Genomic DNA, 24,960 nt, shown 5'->3' with positions numbered 1-24,960 from the left:
ATGACTGAATAAATTACAGTATAATAATAAAAAAGAGAAAAGCTTAGAACAGTAAAAAAATGATTTATTAAATATAACAGAGATTAGAAAAAATTTAACTTTCACATTCACCAAAACATCAAAACTCCCACCTAAAGAAATAACCTCCCACCTTAACTTGTTTCTCCCACCTAGAACCTGAAAACATCCAAATCCCACCTAGAAATTTCCGACCCAAAACAGCAAAAACCCCCCCCCCCCCTATTCTGGGGGGGGGGGGTGCACTATGGAAAGGTAATTTTATCTTTGCCTATTTCATACAGGAAGACTTGAAGTATTTGCGCAAAAAGGCCGTGACTGGGGTTTAAGTTGAAAAATATGGAAAATATGTAAGTTTTAATTGCACTGTTCAAAAAAGATAACATAACCCCCGTTTTTAGTAATAAGTTGGAGATTTGATATTTCACAGAAAAGTGCTACCAAGGGGTATTTCGGGTCCCATATCTTCCGAAGGACTTTTCTGTTCCCCTTGAAATTTAACAAACTTCTTAACCTAAGGTTGAACTACCACTGGTGTAAAAATGAACGTTATAGCATAAGTAGAAAAAAAGCTCAATTTTTACAATTGCAAATTTAACCGCTAAAAATCGCGAATTTTTCAACCAAAAATACATTCAAATATAGCGCTTTTGATTCTCTAAAACAAGCAAAAAAAAAAATCCATAATCATATTTGACTATCAAAAGTTACAGGCATTCTTGTTTCCACTGCCAATTATATCTGGACAGACTTTAATTCCGAACCCTTTTTTAGAAATAGGAACAGTAGGAAGGTTGGAATCACTGATGGACAAAAGATTCTTCTGACCGCTAAAGAAACAAATTTAGTTTCTATCAACGATGCCAATCTTCTTAGTTTTACAGTCTCTAAATAAGGGTGTTTCAAATTGTAAGGGTGACAAGCTAAAGATACAGAACTACAACAAGCTTGACCCACCAAGCTACCGAGAGATTGGGTAACTTGCATCAGTGGATGGAAACTGGCATAGCCATCAAATGCCTGACCAACTAATTGATTAGGAGATATACATTTTACAATCCATAAATTTTGTAAATCATGTTTGTTTTGATTTAACTAATTTATTGACCAGGCAGGTCATTCATTTGAGGGCTATGCATATGTTAGCCCCCACTGATGCAAGTTACCCGATCTCACAGTATATATTCACTCCAGTGAAAATTTTATTGAGAGTTTATCACTTTTTTACTAAATAATATAAGAGTAAAGTAAGGATCACTAACCCTTCATGATTTACTATTTTGTCTGTTCAGAGGCAAATATTCCCATCAAATATTTCTATTTTATCCATATTTTTAAAGGAAAATTTCTGTTTTTCCCAGATACTATCAGTTCCTGTATTTTTAAAGAAAAATTATTCTTTACTTTTGAAGAAACATGGTATTTCTACATGAAGCGAATTCAAGCATTTCTACTCTTAGCTATTTCCACTTTTCCTTTTTAGAGGCCTAATTCCCATCAAGAATTACTCCATTTTGTTGTATTTTCAAAGGAAAACATCCTTGTGTATTTAGAGAAAATTCACTTCTTGTATTTTTAAAGGAAAATGGGTTTTTATTATGATATAAGGATAGAAGCGTTTTTGATTTCTTTTTTTATATCCAAAATAGTCATTGTTTTTTTATTTTTCAAGGGAACTGCTTTTGGAACTGCTAAATTCAAGGTCTAGTCAGGTAGAATATTCTAACTTTGTTTTTCTTTGTCAAAAAAAGCCATCCGCTGAACATACAGAGACAAATTTTAAATTATCTGGCACCCGATGTCGAAATTTTCTTCCAACACGCTAAAGCTCTGAAGGTCGGGAAAATTTTCAACATCTGGAAAAATACATTACGGAATTTCGCCTGACTGCGTAATTTTTTTAGAAAAATGGGCCCGAGTGCAATTTGGACAGGGAAGGTGTCATGGCCGACAAAATTTGGGTCAGAAAAAACTTCAAAAGGTTTCACGAAATAAATTCAAATACAAAACTTTTTGGAGAAGGAATCATGCAAAATATTATCATTCTTTTCACAAGGAAGGAGGGCATGTAGAAATACTCAAGTAAGTATTTTTCCTTCTTTAAACTGATCACAGAAGCAAAAACAAAATAGAAATAACATTGTACACAAAAAAGCCTGAAAGAAGAGAAAAGTCATAATCATCATCTATAATAACACTAAAAGAAAAACCCATGCTATAGAAAATGAATACTAACCCTCAATGAACACTTTTGTGAAGTTTGATAAAGATTTTATCCAAAAAACTTCAGTTCTGGAACACTGAAGCCGGTTTGTCGGTTGTCGGCCGGTGGACAACAGTTATATTTGGAGGACGGTCTAAGATAGATAACAACATGAAAGTTCTGATAAAAGCCTAAGCCCATAGGAACATACCTGCTTTAGTTTCTTTGGTCTTTGAATGGTATAAAATTTGAGAGAGTGCAGAAAAAATCAGCCATCAAAACAAACAAAAACAAAAGCTATGATTATCAACTTTTCTGTGGTAGAAACACATTTTTTGGGTTGGTGCACATACAGAAATTACACTGGATACTAAAACTAATATTCAGGGAGTGATAAGTACAGTTAAACTACAAAAAATCCATCAAAAGAAACCAAAAACAACCATACAGCACACATTTTTTGAAAATTACATCAGCCATGTTGTTTGTAATTTTTGCCGACATACTCATGACGTGGTAACTAACGACAGTGATTTGACGGTCTTTTTGAGGCGCCAGATCTCAAAAAAACAATTTTTGAGCGTTCAGCACGGCCCCGAAAATGAGGGCTAAACTTATGTCGGCACATCAATGGACGACTACTATTTCTCTCCGATGGTATATTGGCCCGCTCCTTTAGAGCTTTAGCGTGGGCGGCCGCCAATACGCCATCGGAATATCAGATATAATTTTTAACTGTCTGATTTGGTTCCAACGACCCTTCTGAAGACTTCTTAAAATAAATTTGGTCTGAAAAATTGCCTGGATTAGGTCATTTTTAATGAGAAAAAGCAAATTCTTTTCTCACATTTTGAAATTTCTTGTTTTCGAGGGTGCTCTTCACGAAAAAACAGTGCGTTTTGAAAAAGTCTCCACAACTCTCCAGGAGCCTGTGGAGGTCATGGTTTTATCCGTAGAAAGACAATTTTTTTAGCATAATATTCATTATTAAGTAAACTAGATAATTAGAATACCAAAAAGAATGGAGCAAAATCAAATTCCAGATGTTTCTAAAGACGCTGTTCTTGTGCAGAGTGTCAAAATGCCCGATGATGCACCACAAGTGAAAGGCTATGATTTCAACGAAGGATTGAATTACGAAAAGTTAATGAAATCGTACTATTCCACTGGTTTTCAAGCGTTACATTTGGGACAGGCTTTTGAGGAGATCAATAATATGCTAAAATGTAGAGATCTTCCTCTTGAGAATGTTAGTCAGCATACAGATGAAAAGTTGCGTCCCAAGACAAATTGCACCATTTTCTTGGGTTATACATCGAATATGGCCTCAGCAGGGATCAGAGATGTGATCCGTTTTTTAGTGCAGCACAAGCTGGTTGATGTAGTTGTCACTACAGCAGGAGGGATAGAGGAAGATTTCATTAAGTGTATGGCACCTACATATCTTGGTGATTTTAAATTGAAAGGTGCTACTTTACGTAAACAAGGCTTGAATCGTACTGGTAATCTGATTGTTCCCAATGATAATTACTGCACTTTTGAAAATTGGTTTCAACCTATATTGGATCAAATGCTAAAAGAGCAAAATGAGAATGGTACTAACTGGACACCGTCAAAAATGATTGCACGAATGGGTAAAGAAATTGATAATGAAGAGTCCATTTACTATTGGGCATACAAGAACAGTATTCCAGTTTTCAGCCCAGCTATAACTGACGGTTCAATTGGTGATAATATTTATTTCCATAGTTTCCGTAAACCTGGATTAAGAATTGACATTGCAGAGGACATTACATACATTAATAATTTGTCTGTCAAATCTAAAAATACTGGGCAGGTCATCATTGGTGGAGGTTTGATCAAACATCATATCTGTAATGCCAATTTGATGCGTAATGGTGCAGATTACAGTGTTTATGTTAATACAGCGGGAGAATTTGATGGCTCAGATGCAGGTGCTGCACCAGACGAGGCTGTCTCTTGGGGAAAAATTAAAATGACTGCAAAGCCAGTCAAAGTTGTCGCAGACGCTACTCTTGTATTTCCATTGATTGTAGCGGAGACATTTGCTAAATATCATTATGCAAAGAAAGAACAACAGATGTAAAGCTGGTCGGCTTTTCGATTTTGTTCTTTCTGTAATATAGGCAGATCCTTGATATAGCGAATGCATAATAGGTATATGATTTCAAGGGCATTTACAAATTTTTTTTTTATTTTGATATCATTTAGGCTATGCCATATCTTTGAAACATGAACATTTCTCTTTTGGATATGTGTTTTTCTTTCATGTTGTTTTTATGTTTTTGATATTAAATTAATACACACAGGCAGGCAACAAACTCTTTGATTTTTGAACAGTGAAAGAAAATTCAAAGCATTTAAAACCTTGGCATATAGTGTGGTCGTGTTACAAAAATACAGGCTGTTTGTAGGAAAAAAATAAGATCTAGCTGAAACTTTCTCCAGACCTTCTCTATAGGATGCTTATACCTCAGGAAAAAATTTCCTAAAATCCCACTGGTGGAACATCCCTTTTTTGGGACAATTCTATTTTCCCCAGGCAAAATCCTAAGGGCGAAATTTTTGGAAAATTTCAAACTTATTTCCAGACAATATGATGTATACCATTTGAAAGCTCTCGAAAAACTATATAGAAGACTTTTAAACGGTTGTAGCTGATTTCCTTACCTAACTCGAGATATTTCATGCGCAAATTCCACTTTTCGCCACAACTTTGGTCTAAAATTGACCATAAATAGCATCTTCTGCATGAATTATCTTGAGTTAGGTAATGAAATCGGCTATACCCGTTTAAAAGTCTTCTATATAGTTTTTTGAGAGCTTTCGAATGGTATACTTGATAATGTCTGAAAATGAGTTTGAAATTTTCAAAAAATTTCGCCCTTAGGGTTTTGCCTGGGAAAAAAAGAAATGTCCCAAAAAAGGGATGTTCCACCAGTGGGATTTTAGGGGATTTTTTCCTGAGGCATAACCATCCTATAGAGAAGGTCTGGAGAAAGTTTCAGCTAGATCTTATTTTTTTCCTGTAAATTATGCTAAACGACCCCACTAATATTTCTTCCAGATTAAGGGATTTTTTTTTGAGAATGTGATTTTTCTTCTTTGATTTTGATCAAATGTAGACTGTTTTTTTTTTATTCCTTGTCTTTTACCAAAATAAGTTTTTATTTTCATTCACAGATAATATTATTTCAATTTAACAAAAAAGTTAAAACCTAACAATCAATTGAAGAATGTCAACGGCAGCATTGGATTGGTCAGTTTGTGGGAGCGATGATGAATGGCAACAAGATTTAAAATTACCTGAACCTACCGATCCTAAGAAAGGTGTGTATCCCTTTGTAAGAAGTTATTCAAAACTATTCATTCATTGCTTAGTAATCTTCGTTGTTCTATGTTTTGTATAATAAATCCCAATAGTGAACATTTGTCAAAACCTTCTTTGTTTCTTAAGTTTTCAATACATTTCAAAATACAAATTAAAGGTTTTGTTTTTGAATAAGAATGATATCGTTTGCTTACTCATCAATTTTAATTCAATTTAAAGCTTTTTTACATTGGATTGACACGGATGTGGAGCAAGATTGGTCAGAAAGAGGAAAAGAAAAACATTTTTTGGTTATATCAGCATAATAAATAACAACAGCAAACCACTGTCCTGATATGAAATATGTGTCTGATATGATTATGAAACGGAAACACTTATGTAAAAATAAAGCCTTTAAATAAAAATAGTGATGACTATTCCCCTCATGATATCATATATTTGTATTTTCATTCTGCAAACCTTCAGGCGTTATGTTAGATATCACCAATGTCCCTGTCAAGATCGCTCTCATGTTTCGAGAAATCGAGGAAAAAAAAATCCTTCCAATCACATGCACATGTCCACGTGTTGGTTCGCTCAAAGACTCGAGCACCATCTCAACGCCAGTACAACCAACCTCTAAAGAAGTCGAGTCAGCTGACAGTGGTACAGAAAATGAACAGAAGATAGCTGACACAAGGTCCCATTTGTATTTATTTACAGCAGACTCTCTCTAATTCGAATCTTTTTGTAATTCGATCTAAAGTATTTGCTCCCTCAGCGGAAGTTATTTAAATTATTCTCTTTCATTCGAATCTTTCTCTAATGCAAATAAAATCTTTGGTCTGGCTTGAAGATTGAATCAGTCAGAGGAAGTCAAATGTAGTTTCATTAAAGGAAGAAATTTCGGCGGAAAGAAAATTTGGAGGATTTAGCCAAAATTCGCCAAATTAAGTTCCTGTCAAAATTTATTTTTTCCTCCATCCGCCAAATTAAATTCCCGCCAAATTTAATTCATTTTTTGCGTTCCCCAAATTGGTGCTTTTTCAAGCCCAAAAACAGGTTTCTTTGCTCATTTAATAACGCTTTTGGCCAAAAATATCCTGCCACGGCCAAATTAAATTCCCTCTGAAAAAACTTTTTCGGCCATCCGCCAAATTAAATTTCCGCCAAAATTTCTTCCTTTTAAGGTATAATGGGTTAGTTTAGAGTACTTACTCGTGTGGCTTGAAAGGGTTTCGAAAGACACCATCAGTAGTATTTGCAACAGTTGTATTATTAAAGTTGCATAATACGTTAAGTTTTCACAAACTGCTTCATTATGTTTTTCAAAACTCACTCAAAAAACATTACAGTATCAAAGAAAACAGTAGTTGTTTCTTGTGAAGTTACTGTTTCGTTTTTATTTTCATAGCAAAGCATACGAGGCATTTGACTTTGATGACGAGAGTGACCCACGTGGTATCGCATCAGCAAAGCGTAAAACTCCTGCAAGTGGTGGTATGTCATTTTTTCCTTGAACGAATTTTCAAATAACAATTTTTTCTGTTGCAGATCATATTCTCCTATCCATATTGTTTAGTTAAGGAGTAAAATATATATCTTCTCAGGGTATTTTCCAAGCACTTTTTTACCACCGTTATTCGGTGTCAAAAACTCAATTTTAAATTGACTTTTCAAACTCAATTTTGTGTAAAATATAAATGGAGATTAAATAATGAAAAGTAGAAAAATGATGCTATAAAACTTGAAGGAAAATGAACTCCATTTGTTAATAATATGTCAAACAAGTATCAAAGTTGTTTTTTCAATAAGTTTGAAATTTATTATTAAACAAGTTTAACTTTTGAAATGCATGAAAACACTTATTTAGAGATTTTGGAAGGCAAAAGTTCTCTTCATAACCCAACCATGGTGGTTGATATTTATTCAAAACCACTGGTGGTAATAAAAAGTGCTTAGAAAACACCCTGCCTTATAAAACAACTCATCCAGAAAAGATAAATTATTAAAACACTTTTAGATGTATATAAAATCGTCTCGTTTACAAAGTTACGTTGCTAAGGCACTCGAACATCGTTGTCGGCTAATTGTCCTTGTGAAAGTTTCTCTTTTGTACTAAATTTATAGTGGATTTGCGAATGCATGGAAATAATCATTCCATATTTGTAAACGAGGCCCGCAATAATCCCATCATCTTAGAGAGGAATGAGTTTCAGCTTTATTTTATGACCCTTTTTCTTCTTCTTACAGTGAAACGAGTAAAGAAAGAGAAAGCCAGTCTATCTAACGTAGTCAATGACATTAGACGTCAAAAACTGTTAGATGATATGGAAGCGGCGAACGGAAGCGTTAGCGGAGTAAACAAACCTGAAATTGTCACCGAATCTGCTAAAAATGTTCCGACAACTACCACTACTATTTCAGAGTCACCAACAACAAAACCTTCATCGTAGTCTTTTCAACTCTCGTAATCAAGTTTATCTGTAGAATGGTGGGCCTCCGAGGGTGCATACCGGTAATTTTTTCACGAAATATTGGCATACCGGCCAAAAAATCTGAATACCGTTCAAATACGTTCTGACGAATACCAGAAAACCGGAAATTACTGAAATATCGGTCAATACAGGATTCTGGGAAGTTCCCTTCCATGCAGAGTCGGATGTGCTGATTTTCAAACAATTTTGCCCAAATATGGCAAGGTACCTTGATACATTGATGTTCCAATTGGATTCTCAGGATCATAAAATCAAAGTCAGCTAAGAATGGAGTCGTTTTGTTTCTCTTCTTCAGTGTTCAGTTCGCCATTTTACATTTGTCCCAAGGGGATTAGTTCAAAAGAATGTGGAATAATTAAAATGAGAAAACATTTAGCTAGATTTGTCTTTGCCAAGGACATTGAAAAATGACAACGGTTTTCTGAAGGAATTGGGAGTCTTTGCGAAAAGGAGCGGGTGGCTATTATAAAGAAAGTAATAGATTTATGAAAGGAGGGGTAGAACGCTTTCAACTCAATTTATGATAACCTGAATTTCTTCAAAAAAAATTTACGCTAAAACTACACTGACTAAGCTTCCTCAATTCTCTTGTTAGATAAGCTACATGATATCTTTTTAAAAGTTTTTCAATTTCATGTACCATATAGTTTTTTAATTATTGTAATTATTCCGTCATAGATTGTACATAATTTGAACACGACCACACCTACCTTATTTGTATTAAATTACGCAGGTACTTAATTTTGCGATTTTTAAAGTCAAATTTCTCGAAATTTGATACCGTTTACATTTTTCAAAAATACAAAATCGCGAAATTAAATACACGCGAAAAATTTTCAAAATAGGCCGAAAATTGAAAAACTTATTTGATACACTTAGTTACTAGTTTTGTCACTAGTTTTATTACTATTTTCGGTATGTTTACACCCATTACGTTGTGTTTCAAGCGAAATCAGTCATTTTCTTGCTTTATTTTCCCACTTTTTGAAAATGCCCAATTTAGTGAATCGCGAAATTTAATACACGCGAAAATTTCCAAAACCTGGCAATCGCGAATCGCGAAATTTTGTAACCTGCGAAATGAAATTTAATACTGATAAGGTATCATGGATGACTCATATTATTTCGAAAACTTTTACATGATATTTTCTAACTATTTACAGTGGACAATTTCTTGACGATTTTCATTATCCTGATGAAAATAAAATTATTTGCTTGATGGCATGAAGACACCCCTCTCCCGGATATTTTAGTAGCGTTAAACTGGTTTGGCCATCACCCTTGGGCGTTTTTCTTCCTATGCCAAAGTCTTTGTTTGTGTACAAGCTTTGAATTGTTTGATGCATGTCTAATTTTTATTTGCTGTATAATTCTAGGTACTTTGTATTTCAAAGATCAGGAATTCTGTATTTTACTCAAAAAGTGAAGAATATAGGTACATATAAGGTATAGTATGCAGTGCTGAAGAGTCCTGATAAGGATGAAATGCATATGCTGCTCTGCCACCCAAATCTCCTGAAAGAAGATAGTTGGACAGAAATTCTATGAATTTCTTCACATCTAATATCATCCTCTACAATTATTCGAAACATGTCAACAACAGATTCTTTTTCATTTTCTTTCAGTCTAAAATCAACTAAAACAACTAAAATAACAAAAGAAGATGGTGCCGAGCCTACCTGAAAGTGGTAAGTGGATCACATACAGAATCGGTGACCATGAATTCACTTGCCAAGTAGGTGATTATGAACATCATCGAACTGAAACGATAGACAGCGCTGGCTCTCACCAATACTTCGATACTTGTGTAACAGTTAAGCATATGGATGGCAGCGAAGACACTATGACTTTGGAAGAACTTAGTAGATACAGTTGGTCATATGTTGAAGTTCCATCACAGGAAACCCTCCAAGCAGCGGCCACCCAGGGCAGCAATATACAACGTGAGATAGAATGTGCTTTTTGTAAGTCCAATACGAGAAAGCTGAGAGCGTGTAACTCGTGCAAGAAAAGTTATTATTGTGATCAAGAATGTCAAAAGAATGATTGGAAAACTCACAAGAAGGATTGTTTTTATGACAAAATCAAAAGAAAACCTGATCCTCGGTATCCACTGGCTAGAATAAGCAACGATTTCCGTACAAGACAGCGTGTCATGCAGTCTGAGTTTCACAATATTTTGCTGGATGGTTTGTACGGAAGATTTGAGACTATGCACATTCAAGGTTCATTTTTCCTTCCGCCCTCAACGAGCCCTGATATTGGTAGATGGGTGCGTAATCCAAACCCTGCGGATCTGGAACCTTTGGAAAGATACCAAATCCAACATGATTCACCGAGAACTGATAACCAGGAATCCGTTATTTTTAAATGGAGAGGTCTGGAATCTAGAGGGCATGGGAATGGGGAACCAATTGCTTGTTCTCTAATAGGAATCATGGAATGTCTATTGTTGGATGATCAGAGATATAGGGAGGGTGGTTTGCATTATTTAGCGGGCGGTCTTGAAAGTCCGGGCGTTTTTTGGGCGATGATAATGAATTTCAACACGTTTGGAACTGTGGCACCCTTCCATGCAAATTGTAATTGCAGTATAAGTAAATTACCGAAAAAGCAAAAGAAATTAATATCGAAATGGGATATGATTTTCAAACGAGCGAAGGAGGATGAATTTGATGTTCAATGTATGTTTTCAGATACTCCGGTTGGATGTCATAACTTTGGTGAATGTCCTTTTAAACATGAGGTTGAGTGTTCTGTGAAAGTTGATAAGAAATGAATCTGAATACAAGAGTACAAGACACTGACAGTGGATCGACTAATGTAACCCCATCTCGTGGGTTGGTCTTTAATGTTTAACCTTTTTTGAGTTCACGCGTTATTTATTTTTACATATCTATATTTTATAACGTTTTTTAGTCGTTGAGTTCTCGAATTTTTTTGAGTTCAGCTATTCATTTTTTCTGGTCTGCAAAATGAAGTAATTACTTAGCGCAAAGTCTTTGCTTACTCTCGGGTACCTACTTAATATGCGCCCCCCCCCCCGCAAATTAATTTTTCGAAAATTTTCCACCTCTGTCCACCTAGGACATTCTTGTTCCAACCACCTTCATTTTTTGCCTTAATACTACTGCATTAGCCTTCTCTTCAAAAATTTTCCTCCCCTGCTTATTCCCAGTGGCGTTGTGGCAGGGGGGGCCGGGGGGTCCATGGCCCCCCCAGCGGAGCTTTTTTGAAGGGGCGCCGAAGAGCAAGGGGCGCCAAAAGAGATTTTCTAAACGCCCCAATCTTAAAAATCATCAATCAATCAAGCCTTAAATTGCGCCCAGGACCAATTTTACTGAGATAATTTTAAAATACTTGCATTTTTTTTCGCTCGCTTCGCTCGCAATAAAGTTAATTGGTAACTTCTTTGCAATCTAGGTGACAACAATATTGAAATCATGAACCATCAGTTTTTCCGCTCGCTTCGCTCGCATTACATATTGTTTCTTTAAGTTTCTTTTCACTCTAGCAAGTGTCAAATTTGTCTATTTTTATTTAGTGATTTAGGGTATCTTGACAGTCGATTTTTAAAAATTTTCTAGTCGGCCCCAACCATGGTGGGGCCTGTTTTTCCCTTTTTTTGTTCATCAAAGATATATCTACTCTTCTCCATTAAATATTTCCTTCTTCATTATGCCTAGGCAAATGAATTAGTAAAAGTTTAGAAACTGGTGGGTGAGGGCAACACTTTCGAAAATTAGGGGGGGGGCGCCATTTTTAAAAAATTGCTGACTTTGGCCCCTCCAGAAAAATTTTCCCACAACGCCACTGCTTATTCCAACCACCCTCCCCCGGCTATTAGATACCCTAGAGGAGGAGAAGAGACAATTGTATTTACGGAGTAATTTTTCCAAACGATTACAATTTTAACATATGCAAACATTTTTTAGATGCATCCCAATGGGACAAAGATCAAAGACTAATATTGTTTTTTTATTCGATCAGAGCAGAAGAGCATAAAAGAATGTAAATCTGATACTTAATAATATCAATTATGAATTTCAACACCGACTGAGCTATCCAATCCTCACAAGCACTTTGGGGAACAATGGTGAATTTGCTGAGTGTTCACAAATCGCTAAAATTTGTTCTCGTCATTTTCTAAAATAACCCCTAATTTGTGTCTAAAACACTCATTTCTTTAGGTAAGGAAAGAACCATTTCCCTGCAATTTGCCAAAATAAGTTCACGTATAGTTAGTCTGAGTTGCAGACCTCAAAGCTGCAGGTAATAGCAGTAGGTAGCAATAAAGAGCACGAATCTGTTAGTGGATTCCAGCAGCCTAGTTTCGGTCCAATTTCGATATTTTAAAGGATTTTTGCTGCTCGCCAAAATTAGTGGACACCAAGACTACTTTGATGGGAAAAAATTCGCGGGGCTTAAATTTCGTGGTTGAGTTCATCCGTAAAATTTTAAGTTCCGCGGGGACACGATTTTGTGGACGGCATTATTGAGAGATTGGAAAATTTTGTTGCCTTTACGCTATTAGCGCTTCTTTGATACCAGTAAGCATTTAAGAAGTAGTTTATTTGACAAGAGTCGGACAAGTTTTAAGTTTTGTTTGAAAATTTTCGCGTAAAGGCCTGTTTCCATCGATCGCGCGAGCGTGCACGGTAGGGCAAAATTTCCTAAAATAGCCCATTGACGTCACGAATGAAATTTTCTTGTACACAAAAAGTGTACGCTCTTGTACTCTTTTCTACGCTGAAAATTTTCAACTTTTTTGAGCGTACAGGAGCGCACATCTCAATTAATAATTTTTCAACCAATCAAGAAAGAGAAAAACTGCTGAGTAAACAAAAAAATGTAAACATACAGATTGTGTATGTTTTTGATGGAAATCAAACATTGATCGCGCGGAGTGTGCGGCTAAATCTATTTTAAGAATTTTGGCCTAGCGTGCACGCTCGCGCGATCGATGGAAACAGGCCTGAAACTAATTTAATTCAAAAAGGACTATTCAGAGAAATGAAACAAGCAAAGGAAAGTGTAGACTAGCAAACCTCTGTCTTTCCTTGGACACAGGAACGTGGGAATAGTGCTTATAATAAAGAGTTCTTACAAAAAATAGAAATTGCCGCGGGAGAGTGGATTGGAAAGACAGTTTTCAGTGTATTGTATTCAGTGAACATATAGAAAAATAGATCCTATTGCAAGTTTAATCTGCAGCGAAATACAACGACGTGGTTTACTAGTCTAAGGAAAGTGGTACGTGTGGTAAGTTTGCTAAAGTGGTCTACGACAAAATTATCATGAGTTTACCCGGTAATTTCTTTTTAAGAATTGTACTTTTTCCAAGAGCTTGTGCGTGAAGCGCACTTACTGCGGATTTGCAAAATCTTCAATCAGAATCCAGCCATTCTCTACCGGCTTAATTCAAGTCTGAGTCGTCTTTACCTCCATAATAATACCTCATATATACAGTATTCAAATATAAAAGTAACTTTGATGAAGCTATCGGCTGTTTATAATTTTGGTACTTACTAAGCCTTAAATTTTTCTATCCTGTTGTTACTATTTCCAGTCACAAGAAAAAGAGAGAGCTTTCACTTAAACCTTTTCTTATGACTGCTATGCCATTTCTCGGGCAAAATTTGAGTATATTCAGGTTTGATAGCGAATTTACCTTGCATTTTATATTAACACGAATCGAAAAATTTCGTGTTAAGAAAAACTCCCTTCTTAATTAAAACCAGCCGTTGTTTCTTTGAATAAGCAGAAAAATTCGTATCGTAGTAATAAACACTGGCAGTTCTGACCCGCAAAAAGGAGGACAGTAGAAGTGTTGTTGGTGCAAATTGCACTGCAATAGAAGAACCGTCTATTCCGTCGCAGAAAATAACACAGATATACTAGTACATAGCTTACACTAACATGCCACCGCAGCAATATAATATTTAAAGAATTCTATAATAAGTTGTATAATCATAACAATGTCAATTGCAAGATTATAAGAAATGCATGGGGACAAAAAAATAGTAAGTAACTACACGTTTGGTTAAACGAAGAAATAAAAGATTTTCTTTTTTCCTGAAAATAATAACAATAACACTCCATCTAAATAAATAAAAACGATGGCCTAGTTATAATTAAGGTTTCGACGAAGACATGAAAAAATCTAATTAAAAAGAAATGACTCTTATGTTTTGCAAGCTAAAGTTTATTCCACTTAAATTGGCATTCATTTTTGCTATCATGTGGAAACCATATCAGAGTAATTAGACTACTCGAGTACCTAATAAACGTACAGTAGCGAATAAACGTACAGGGTCGAAAATGGAGGCATGCAAACCTAATTGAAGGATCTTTTTAATGAGGTTAGGGGGTAAATATTGGGTAATTTGCTTTCTTTTGACGAGTAGAACAAACCTCGAAAGTCAAAGATGGATATTTATCATTAGAAACAAAAGTAGGCACTTGAAATTAAGGAAAATTTTTGTTAAAATTAATAAACGTACATGTACGTTTATTAGATACCCGAGAGTATCTTCCTTGAGAATGGTTTGTACATGGTAGCAAAACAAACTTCCAATTTACATGGAATAGATTTTAAATGTAAGACGGGTTCAAGAAACGAGCTTGTCGGAACAGGTTGACGAGATAAAGCTTTTAATGCTTTAAAGATTGAAACATAAAAAATAATCAGGAATAATTAATTGATTTGATTATTGATTGATTTAATTACTGATTGATTGATTGATTCTCTATTGGTACTTTGCCTAATAAACAATAGTCAAGAGGATACTGCGGATAAAATTTATCAAAAAGTTCTGCGCCATCTTAAATAGGGCGAAATAGAAACCAATCCTAGCTAAGGCCCGGACTCCACTCGCCTACGCTTTGATTGTACTTCTCAAGCAAAATCTTTTATGTTGTTGGTCAAAAGAAAAATAAAGATATGCCATTGTGGTCCATTCAGACGTACAGTCGAGAAAAGTTGAAATGCGCCTAATTTTTTTTAAAGTGCATAGTACTTTTTCATGATGCAATCTTTTCTCCAAACTAAAAGCTGATTGAATCCATTAAGATGATCGCAGCGCAGACAATGAAGAGACGTGCCTTCAGGAAGCTAGACTTTTTGAGTTTATAGCTATATACTTTCACTTTATGTAGGGGTAGGGGGTAGAGTAACTTTTTTGGGGGGTATCTTCAGATCTTCTTCGCCTGGTGTTTTTTCTGTTCCATATAATGATAGAAGACATTTAAAAAAAAAAAATTTCAATTTCATGCATTTTTGACGAATTCCAGCCCAAAAAACTGCCCGGGGGGCTTTTTTACCGAAAAATCAGCTTTTTTGAGTTTTATTCTTCATATTTCTTCCAAAACTTGCTCAAATTCAAGATGTAGTGTTTTTTTATGAAAATTTAACCTATTGTGATGCATTCTGCGCAATTTTTAAGGTCAGAAGTCCAAAATTGGCCGAACGCCCCTGGGGGTACTGATTCGCACTACAGGCAAAAATTGGAAAAAAATGGCATTTTCTGGCCTTTTCAGGCCTGTAAATATGTCAAAACTATTGCAAATCTTATTTTTTTCACTTGCTGTACTAAATTTTATGAAGAAACAACAAAACAATCATAATGGATTGAAAATTGTGCCCGTTGGAGCCCTAAACGAGCTGTTTTAAGCCAATTTTGGGTAGCAAAATGCTTTTTAAGGCCAATTTTGCAAGTTCATAAACTTTAAACTAATTGATTTACACGTATGAAATTTTCAGAGATGGAAGTCTTCAGTAAAGTTTTTAAGCAAAATGAATTTCAAGATTTTCACTTTTTTCAAAAAATCATAATGGCGTCTTTAAAAATCGCTTTTTAGCCAAAAAAATCATATTTATCAAAAATAGCATTTTTTAAGGCAAGCTTCTACAAACTGAGTTTAAATGCTGACTGAAATTTTTTTTGCAGTGATAGTCTTCTGGGTATTACTCCAGGAAAATCAAAATCATTTGGGTTTAAGATTTGGGTATATCTGCCATCATTATGGAATTGAAATCAGTGCTAAAACTGGCTAAATTGCAACATTTCAAGCAAAAATCCCATTTTGACTTAACAACTGCTCTAATGTGGCAATAGACATGAACCTAAAATCTTTTTGCATTGATAGTCTTTTGGAAATACTCCAGGGAAATGAAAATCATTTGGGTTTAGGTGATTTTGATTTCCCTAGAGTATTTCCAGAAGACTATCACTGCAAAAAGATTTTAGGATCATGTCTATTGCCATTTTTAAAATTTTTCCAGTCAAAAATTGGATTTTTGATTGAAATTTTGTATTTTCGCAAGAATTTTAATTCCAAAATGGTGGATATACCCAAATCCCAAGCCCAGATGACTTTGATTTTCCTGCATTATTTCCAGAATACTATCACTGCAAGAAAATTCGAGCCCATTTTAGAGATTTTTTCAGTCCAAATTTAGATTTTTGCCTGAAAAATGGCTCTTAGCAGGGATTTTATTTCCATAATGGGGGACATGGACGCATCCCAGACCCAAATGATTTTGATTTCCCTGGAGTATCTCCAGAGTATTATCACTGCAAAAAAAATTTCAATCAGCATTTAAACTCAGTTTGTAGAATCTTGCCTTAAAAAATGCTATTTTTGATAAATATGATTTTTTTTGCTAAAAAGTGATTTTTGAAGACGCCATTATGATTTTTTGAAAAAAGTGGAAACCTTGAAATTCATTTTGCTTAAAGACTTTACTGACGACTTCCATCTCTGAAAATTTCAGACGTGTAAATCATTTAGTTTAAAGTTTATGAACTTGCAAAATTGGCCTTAAAAAGCATTTTGCTACCCAAAATTGGCTTAAAACAGCTCGTTTAGGGCTCCAACGGGCACAATTTTCAATCCAATATGATTATTTTGTTGTTTCTTCATAAAATTTAGTACAGCAAGTGAAAAAATAAGATTTGCAATAGTTTTGACATGTTTACAGGCCTGAAAAGGCCAGAAAATGCCATTTTTACCAATTTTTGCCTGTAGTGCGAATCAGTACCCCCAGGGGCGTTCGGCCAATTTTGGACTTCTGACCTTAAAAATTGCGCAGAATGCATCACAATAGGTTAAATTTTCATAAAAAAACACTACATCTTGAATTTGAGCAAGTTTTGGAAGAGATATGAAGAATAAAACTCAAAAAAGTTGTTTTTTCGGTAAAAAGCCCCCCAGGCAGTTTTTTGGGCTGGAATTCGTCATAAATGCATAAAATTGAAAATTTTTTTTTTTAAATGTCTTCTATCATTATATGGAACAGAAAAAACACCAGGCGAAGAAGATTTGGAGATACCGACTTTTACCCCCTACCCCTACTTTATGGTGTTTCTGTATGACTGTCTGTGTGCCTAGTCTAACCACCGTTAAATGCCTTCGGGAAGGTCCCTCCTAACTTGGAAAGCCAGAATTGGAGCTATTTCACCGAACTACTGGAGCGCAAGTTATTACGTAGGCTATCACAACTGAAAAAGTTGAATGTATGCGCCTATACAAACTTTTTTCAGGTTTTCCAAATAGATTTACCACACTGAACAAACAGTGAAAACACTCTAAGAGAGGTAAATCTATTTTGAAGACCAAAAAAAAAGTTTGTTTACATCGATTCACATTCAATTTTGGATTCATATGCTACATTCTACTTTTTTGTACTTTGCCGGTATCTTGTTTTACCGTTTCTGTATGACTGTCTGTGTGCCTAGTCTAACCACCGTTAAATGCCTTCGGGAAGGTCCCTCCTAACTTGGAAAGCCAGAATTGGAGCTATTTCACAAACTACTGGAGCGCAAGTTATTACGTAGGCTATCACAACTGAAAAAGTTGAATGTATGCGCCTATACAAAACTTTTTTCAGGTTTTCCAAATAGATTTACCACACTGAACAAACAGTGAAAACACTCTAAGTGAGGTAAATCTATTTTGAAGACCAAAAAAAAAGTTTGTTTACATCGATTCACATTCAATTTTGGATTCATATGCTACATTCTACTTTTTTGTACTTTGCCGGTATCTTGTTTTACCGAGTTAAGAAAGATATTCCCGAGTTACGACCATATAATGGTCTTTAAAGCTTAAGAAGCTCTATAAACAATAAAGGTAGTTATTAATAAAATAACAGACAATATAAATTACAGTTTGATAAGTTTAAACAAAAATATCAACAAAATGTACATTTGAAAACTTGAGCAAATTTCTTTAAAGATTCCCGAAAAAGAATTGAAATCATTGCTGAAATGAACTTCTGACTAAATTACAGTATTTATTCAGTTTTAAAGACAAGAAACAAAATTAGACATACAAAACACTTTTTCCATTCAATGAATCGAATCAGCTCATCATCATAACCAGTCTGCCATTTTGTTTGTTTTGATTTGCAAAAGTAATATTGTAATCCTTGTTATGGTGTAATTATATACTTTTTCTATAATTTACATTTATAACACTCGCTTCAGCTTTTCAATCCTAAATCAAACTAATGAAATGCAATATATAATAATAGTAATAGCATATAACGTAATATGAAAATGTGTATAACATTTACCGCTGTATAATTTACCGCCATATTTTTGCGGAACACTTAATTGGCCGGAACATACAATACGAACAAACGCGCGCGCAAAGATTCGAGATTCCTGTCCAATATCCTTGCGTGAAGCTATGAAGGCCTCCTCACTCGCTACGCTCGTTGCGGGGGCAATAAACTGATAATTACCACCGATCGATGCCAGGGGGCGGGAAGGGCTGTGAAGTTCCTATAAGTATTATACGCCCCCTCCCAGGGCGTGGCCATTTTTGAGTTTCAAGCCCGAATGGCTAGAGGCAAAAATTTAACCCTTCTCAGGCAAAAGAGATTGTAGCCACTTATTTCCAATCCAAAACGCGCATAGAACGCACCGTAATCATAATGACGGATTGTATCTAGCGGCTCCTTTGTTTTGGAGGACTACATTTTTTGAAATCTAGCTGTTTTTGATAACTTAAGATCATTGAAGTACAACTTTAAAGATAACTTTTATGTACCAACAGTATGGAAGTAAGCCCTGAATACTAATGTATCAACTACTAACGAACAAAATGTGATTTACAAGCGGGAATATCTAACCAAGCGACGTTTGATAGCTTGAACGGTCAACTTGATTTTCTTTATGATGAACCAATAGTCTGCGGCTGGGTCAGAAAATTTTCTTTTTTCACCCAGCCTGGTTTCCGGAAACACTTTTTTTTTTCGCCAAAGTTTTGATATTTTTTTTTTTTTTTGGGTTGTAGAATCCAAAAAGTACCCTGGGTACCAGAGTCCAAGTTTTCATAGAGAAAATATTAGCGATGTTTATTCGAGCTGTGATACTTACGGTACAAAAAAAGTGGTCCGAAGGTCTAAGTACATCATCATTATCATCTTAATTAATTGATTTATTTTCGTGGCCCAACGGTAGGCCATAGAGTAGGCCATATGGCCGCCACAAAGGTAGGCCAGGTCTTCGACTGACCCTTCATTTCCCATACACGAGTCTCGCTTCTAGCCCTTCGGGCTTAAAACTCAATGGTCGGGGCCCGTGCGCCTCCAAAAATAGCAGAAATACTTTAGGCGTACAAGCTTTCGCGAGCAGAAACTTTCGCGAGGAGAGAAAATCGCGAAATTCACGATATTTACTTTTGCGAATATAATGGATGGAAAAATATTTTTCGCAAGCATAAAACTTTAGCGAATCAAGGCGTAAAATTGAGAATTTTCACAAGAAAAAATGGCTTATACTTAGAGGGACAAATACTTCTTGGATTGGCTTGAAACATTTGTCTTTTGACTCGCTTTGACTTATTATATTAGTCTTTTGGCAGGCTAAAAAGTGCCATAAAAGTTACATTTTACTACATACTAGGCACTTCAGTCACGTGACTAAAAACCGTCGCGAAAATTTAGCGGGGAATTGTTTTTTTATAAAGACGGGGTTTTCGATTTTTCAAAAAATAGTACCGCATTCTTCTATCAAAATTTAAAGTTTTACAGATTTTCTATTTTGTTAAGAATTTTTCACGAGCATAAACTTCCGCAAATTGCCCTTCCTAAAATTTTTAAAGACATTTACTTTCGCGAAAAGGACCAAAATTCGCGAAAATCGCGAAAGTTTCTGCTCGCGAAAGTTTGTACGCCTCTAAAGTACAGCAGGATTTGTGACGTCAGAACTGTGTTCAAATCCCAAGCACTACTAGACAGGGCGTTAGGGAAATATAATGATTGACTCTCTACCTTCACTTATACAGCAGAAGGATTTTAGATATTTGAAGTTCAGAGGAGGAGTGATAATTTAATTCAAATAACCGGGAGTTTGAATAAATTAACACCCTTTTTTCCCACTAATTTCGACGAAGTTCAACCTCGTTGAACCTATTCTTATTTATAAAAAAAGCATTTGTATCCCATCACCCCCTACTTGCTATCAATCTCATTTTAAAACTTTAACACTGCCAAAAAAGATGTTTTTTTACCCAGGGTCGACTTTTTATTGTATTTGGGTCGAGGGAAGGCTTTTTTCTAGGGTCAGGGTCGAGGTCGAGGTCGGCTTAATATAGATTGCTTGATGACGTCATATTCTTTGAAAAAAGAAACTTAAAATCCGAATCGGATACAGTCGGGTTAACAATTTACGACGAGCATGAAAGCGGTCAACATGGCGGCCGTAAAAACTCAACTCAAACAAAAAGAGCTAAAAAACGTTTGACATTTCTTGATAATTTCTCTACTTTTTTCTGAGCTCCTCCTTCGATATTGAATCGAATAGATAAGGAAAGAGTTTTCGTTTCAAAATTAATCTCGAAAATTGGCCTTTTTTGCGCCTGAATTTGAAGATTTGAGCTCTTCCACGATCGCGGCGAGATCAGCCTAAAAGTAGAGTAACGACCCTGCCTATGCCCCGGACAGCCCGGGGCAAATGTCTTGGGTCTGAAAAAAATAACTTTTTCCCCGGACCTACGTCCGGGGCTCCAATTTTTGCGACATAAATTTACCCCAGACGTATATCGCCGAGCACACTTTAAACCCCCGGACATTTTATCCAGGTCTAAAACTCACCCAAATTGAGTCAACATAGCTAGACACAAATACAGTGAAATTCAAAAAAAGTGAGAGATTTTTTTTATAAACTAGGCAAGGTTAATAAATTAATTAAAAATAAAAAAACTAACTTTATACTTAGGCCGATGAAATTTACATATGAGTTTACCGTCGTGAACTTACCCAAAAATAGATGCGGCATGATTTCATTATTCATTATTCATTATTTTTCCAACAGCACCTTTTCCACCATTTCTGCCAATCATGCTCTCTCAAAATAAAAAATTTTGCTTCGCTTCAACGTCAACCCTTCGCATCTTTTGCGAACGAAAAATAAAGATCGATTGCTACAGTGGCGCTAGGTTTTGCAAAAAACTAAAATGGCGGTCAGGGCGGTTTGGCAGATATATATATGGGCGGGAGCATTTTCTGTAATAAATCTTCTTTGTTTACCCGTGTAAACATGCGTAGAGACGATTTTAACAAAGATAGAGGTTGTAGTTGTAAAGAAATATGGAAATAATGAAAAATTTATGAATTTTGAAAATAATGAAATTTTCATGCGGGTGCTTTTTAGAGATGCGGGCGGCCGACGGTAAACTCATATATAAATTTCATCAGCCTTACCTTTCTCTGTCTGATCAGGATCCATTTTTCAGCTTTCGGTTAGATTTTAGAATTTGATTGCTGAACAAACCACGCTTTAGATTTAAGGTTCAAATACAGGCCTCACACACGAAACGCCAAAATCAGGACATTACAAGATCTTTTGGAAGACGGCGTTTGTCCACGGAAGAATATTTCAATGAATTAGAAAAAAGCCCGCGCGGTCAGCGATTCTATAAAAAGCGACCGCGCGGGCTGTCTGGGGCGTCCGGGGTAGTCTCTCAAAAACAAATAATACGGACCCCGGGCACGCATCAAAAAAACCCCGGACTGTCCGGGGCATAGGCAGGGTGGTGTAGAGTAGAGTAGATCAATATGTATGGAATATGCTATGATGGTATGATATGGTTTCTTTTATATAGACGAGTTTGTGGCAACGTCGCATGCTTTTACTTACTAGTCCTCTTGTGGTTTTGTGGCCAAAAACAAATCACAGTGCAAAGCCGCAGCTAGAATAAAAACACAAAGTTTTGTAAAAATTAACAAGTCTTTCTACTACTACGCGGGCCAGGCCCAATTGATTGTTTGGTTCGTGTCCTAGTAGCTTTGAAAAATGGGTTGGTCGGTCTGTCGGTCGATAGCTAAAATGGAACCTTTTTTTCATTTTCCCACCAAACACCTCAGTTTTTGAAATTCCTCACAAGCAATCGCGCAATCCTTTAATCCAACCCCAAATGTAAAGAAATAGCCTAAAGCCCGGATCCACAAAGGCACGCGCCGCGATCGCAAAATAATTTCCAGTTTGAGATAAAGGTGTTCGCTGCGTGTGCTTAAAGGAATACAACTGCAGTCTGGGAAATCCTCTCAATTGCACGCTTATGTCCCGAGGCCGTTCTGAAACGGGCGGTAAGCGGTAAGCGTGCAATTGCACCCTTTATTATTCTGACACGCAATTCCTTCCGAAAGCTCTGTTGAATTTCAAAAGCCTAGGGCAGTTTTACTCAAAATTTATCGTAGAAGAAGATTCCGTAAAAATGGATTGCCTGTTAAACCATGCCTTCGCCCGAATTAGAGAATTCTGAACCCTTTGAAATCCCTAAGCAATTTCAACCGGGGCGGGAGCGGGCGTAAATTATAACCATGCAATTGCGCGCTTACGTCCTCGAAACATAAGCGTGCAATTGAGAGGATTTTCCAGACTGAACTTTGACTCTCTGCTTTTAGATGCTTTAATATTTGTTTTTGGGTCTGGCCTAGTCAGTGTGTCACAAACAGCCATATAAACAAAACTCAACATTCTCACAAAAGTTGTCTTTTTGATTTCCCAAACATTTGTCTAAAGCGTTCACTTCCACAATAATTTATGTAATTTCAATTTCAGTCAGTCCACAGTCGGCTTCAACATATACACGTGTTTTTATTTACGTGACCGAAGTGCCTACTAAAACAATCCGGGGGTAAGTGGCGAAGCAACACAGCAGATTATTCGTAAAGTAAAGAAATATCTTTTGGCATTGACAATCAAATATAATATATTATATTATATTTCCTTAATTCAAAAATCAAAATTCATTTTTCATTCGCGAAAAAAAAAAAAAAAAGAATAATAATATTACATACTAAGACGCCCCCGTCTTTTACTCTTGTTTAATTTCCGATCTCGGAACGTGCAAAACGCCCGTCCGCCCAATATCCACCCAATCAGCTTAAATTCACTTTAATTGTCCTTTGACTTTCAAAAAATAGTATTTAAAAATTATGAATTTATGGTAACTTTTCATCTTCGTTATTTTTAAAATGAAGCACAACCCAAAAAAAACAAAACTTCAGAAAGTTGCGTATTTCCAGTGAGTAAACAATTCTGACAATTAACAAAATTAATGATGATGAGTTTTTTCGGTCAGGCAAATGTCTCGTATTGGGGGTTCTAGTCTTGACCCCTAAGCCTACGCTAGATTGAAGCATTTGGGTAAACGAGACAAAACTCCAAAAAAGCTGGTGTTTTGAAGCGCTTCCGTGCGATCGAAATATCGCTGTTTGTGACGCACTGCTAGTCCAGACGGTACCAATCGATAAATTCTATTATCGAAGTAATCGATAATGATCGAAGTAATTGAACAACCACTTATCAATTAACAATCTAATGTTGAGTACCAAAATTTCAAAAAAAAAGAAGTGAGAATTCAATCACTTTCTTAACAACCGTTCGAAGACTCAATAACCGTTTAAGTATACTTTAATTGTTATTGATTACTTTGATAACTTCGATAACCAATTGATTACTTGGATAGCCAATTAATATGATATATAGAAAAAATTGACCTAAAACCAAAGCACAAAAAGAAGCCCCGCCACAAGATTGACCCCCTTATTTCCCAGCCATTTTCCCCGCCATTGTGTGTGCCTTCGCCCTGGGTTTCCTCAACTAACTCGTATTGTGCATTCTGATTGGTCGGAAAAAACAAAAGTGGTTTCCGCGCTTCAATCGCATGTTTTAATTGTCAAAATAAACTTGGTTTCAGATTATTTTGACGCGCTGCTACAGGAAACATATTTGATAAAATTGAAGGTACTCTATACAATCGAAGGTATTCAATATGATCAAAGGTAATCGAAAAGTAATTGAAATGATTGAACAAATTGAAAATGGTAGAAGAAAATGACATAGTTTGGAGTCGAGTGAGTATTCGATCACTGATAAAATCAATATATTTATCAATCATCATTGATTTCTTCAATCACAATTGAACGTTCGATTAGTACCGTCTGGTCTAGTAATCCAGGAGTATTGAATCGCCATTTTGTTGTGTTCAATTTATTTCCTCTTTCTGTTTTCTCTCAAACAAGATTGTTTTTAAAAACTTGCCTTATAAGTTGGTCTAAAATGTGTCAACATCCCTCTTCTAATTTCAACATATCCCTCTCTTAACACTTTTTAGACCTTCCTATTATTCCTATCTCTAAAAAAGGGTGATGAAATGTTGACATTACATAGGTTCAGCCCCCCCTCTTATTTTTTTTTTTGGGGGGGGGGCTAAGAAATATTTTGGCCTTTAAAGAGCCTGGGGGCTAAAATTACCAAAATATTTGGGGGGACCTAGATTGTTGGGGGAGCCTAGATGATCTGACTGAGACTGTGGGGACTGTTCAGTTAAATTCAAAAGATATCTTATCTTACTATTAAATCAAATACAAAAAGCAAACAAAACAAAAAGAC

The 24,960-nt window shown here is 35.7% G+C and overlaps 2 protein-coding genes across 2 annotated transcripts; both read left to right on the top strand.

Annotated features, from left to right (window-relative positions):
- Positions 1-3,175: 3,175 nt before the first annotated feature.
- Positions 3,176-4,496, top strand: LOC136806257 (probable deoxyhypusine synthase). Its single transcript, XM_067062814.1, has one exon. The coding sequence runs from the start codon at positions 3,243-3,245 to the stop codon at positions 4,326-4,328; it is 1,086 nt and encodes a 361-aa protein (XP_066918915.1). The 5' UTR covers positions 3,176-3,242; the 3' UTR covers positions 4,329-4,496.
- Positions 4,497-5,411: 915 nt separating this feature from the next.
- Positions 5,412-8,750, top strand: LOC136806256 (uncharacterized). The gene is made up of 4 exons (XM_067062813.1): positions 5,412-5,572; positions 6,039-6,252; positions 6,967-7,052; positions 7,806-8,750. The coding sequence occupies exons 1-4, from the start codon at positions 5,479-5,481 to the stop codon at positions 8,006-8,008; spliced, it is 597 nt and encodes a 198-aa protein (XP_066918914.1). The 5' UTR covers positions 5,412-5,478; the 3' UTR covers positions 8,009-8,750.
- Positions 8,751-24,960: the final 16,210 nt, after the last annotated feature.

The sequence above is a fragment of the Clytia hemisphaerica genome, unplaced genomic scaffold (genome assembly GCF_902728285.1).
Source record: "Clytia hemisphaerica strain Z4C2 unplaced genomic scaffold, Clytia hemisphaerica genome assembly, whole genome shotgun sequence".
Lineage (NCBI taxonomy): Eukaryota > Metazoa > Cnidaria > Hydrozoa > Leptothecata > Clytiidae > Clytia > Clytia hemisphaerica.
Note: the sequence above shows the minus strand (reverse complement) of the source record. Positions and strands in the feature narration are given on the sequence as shown.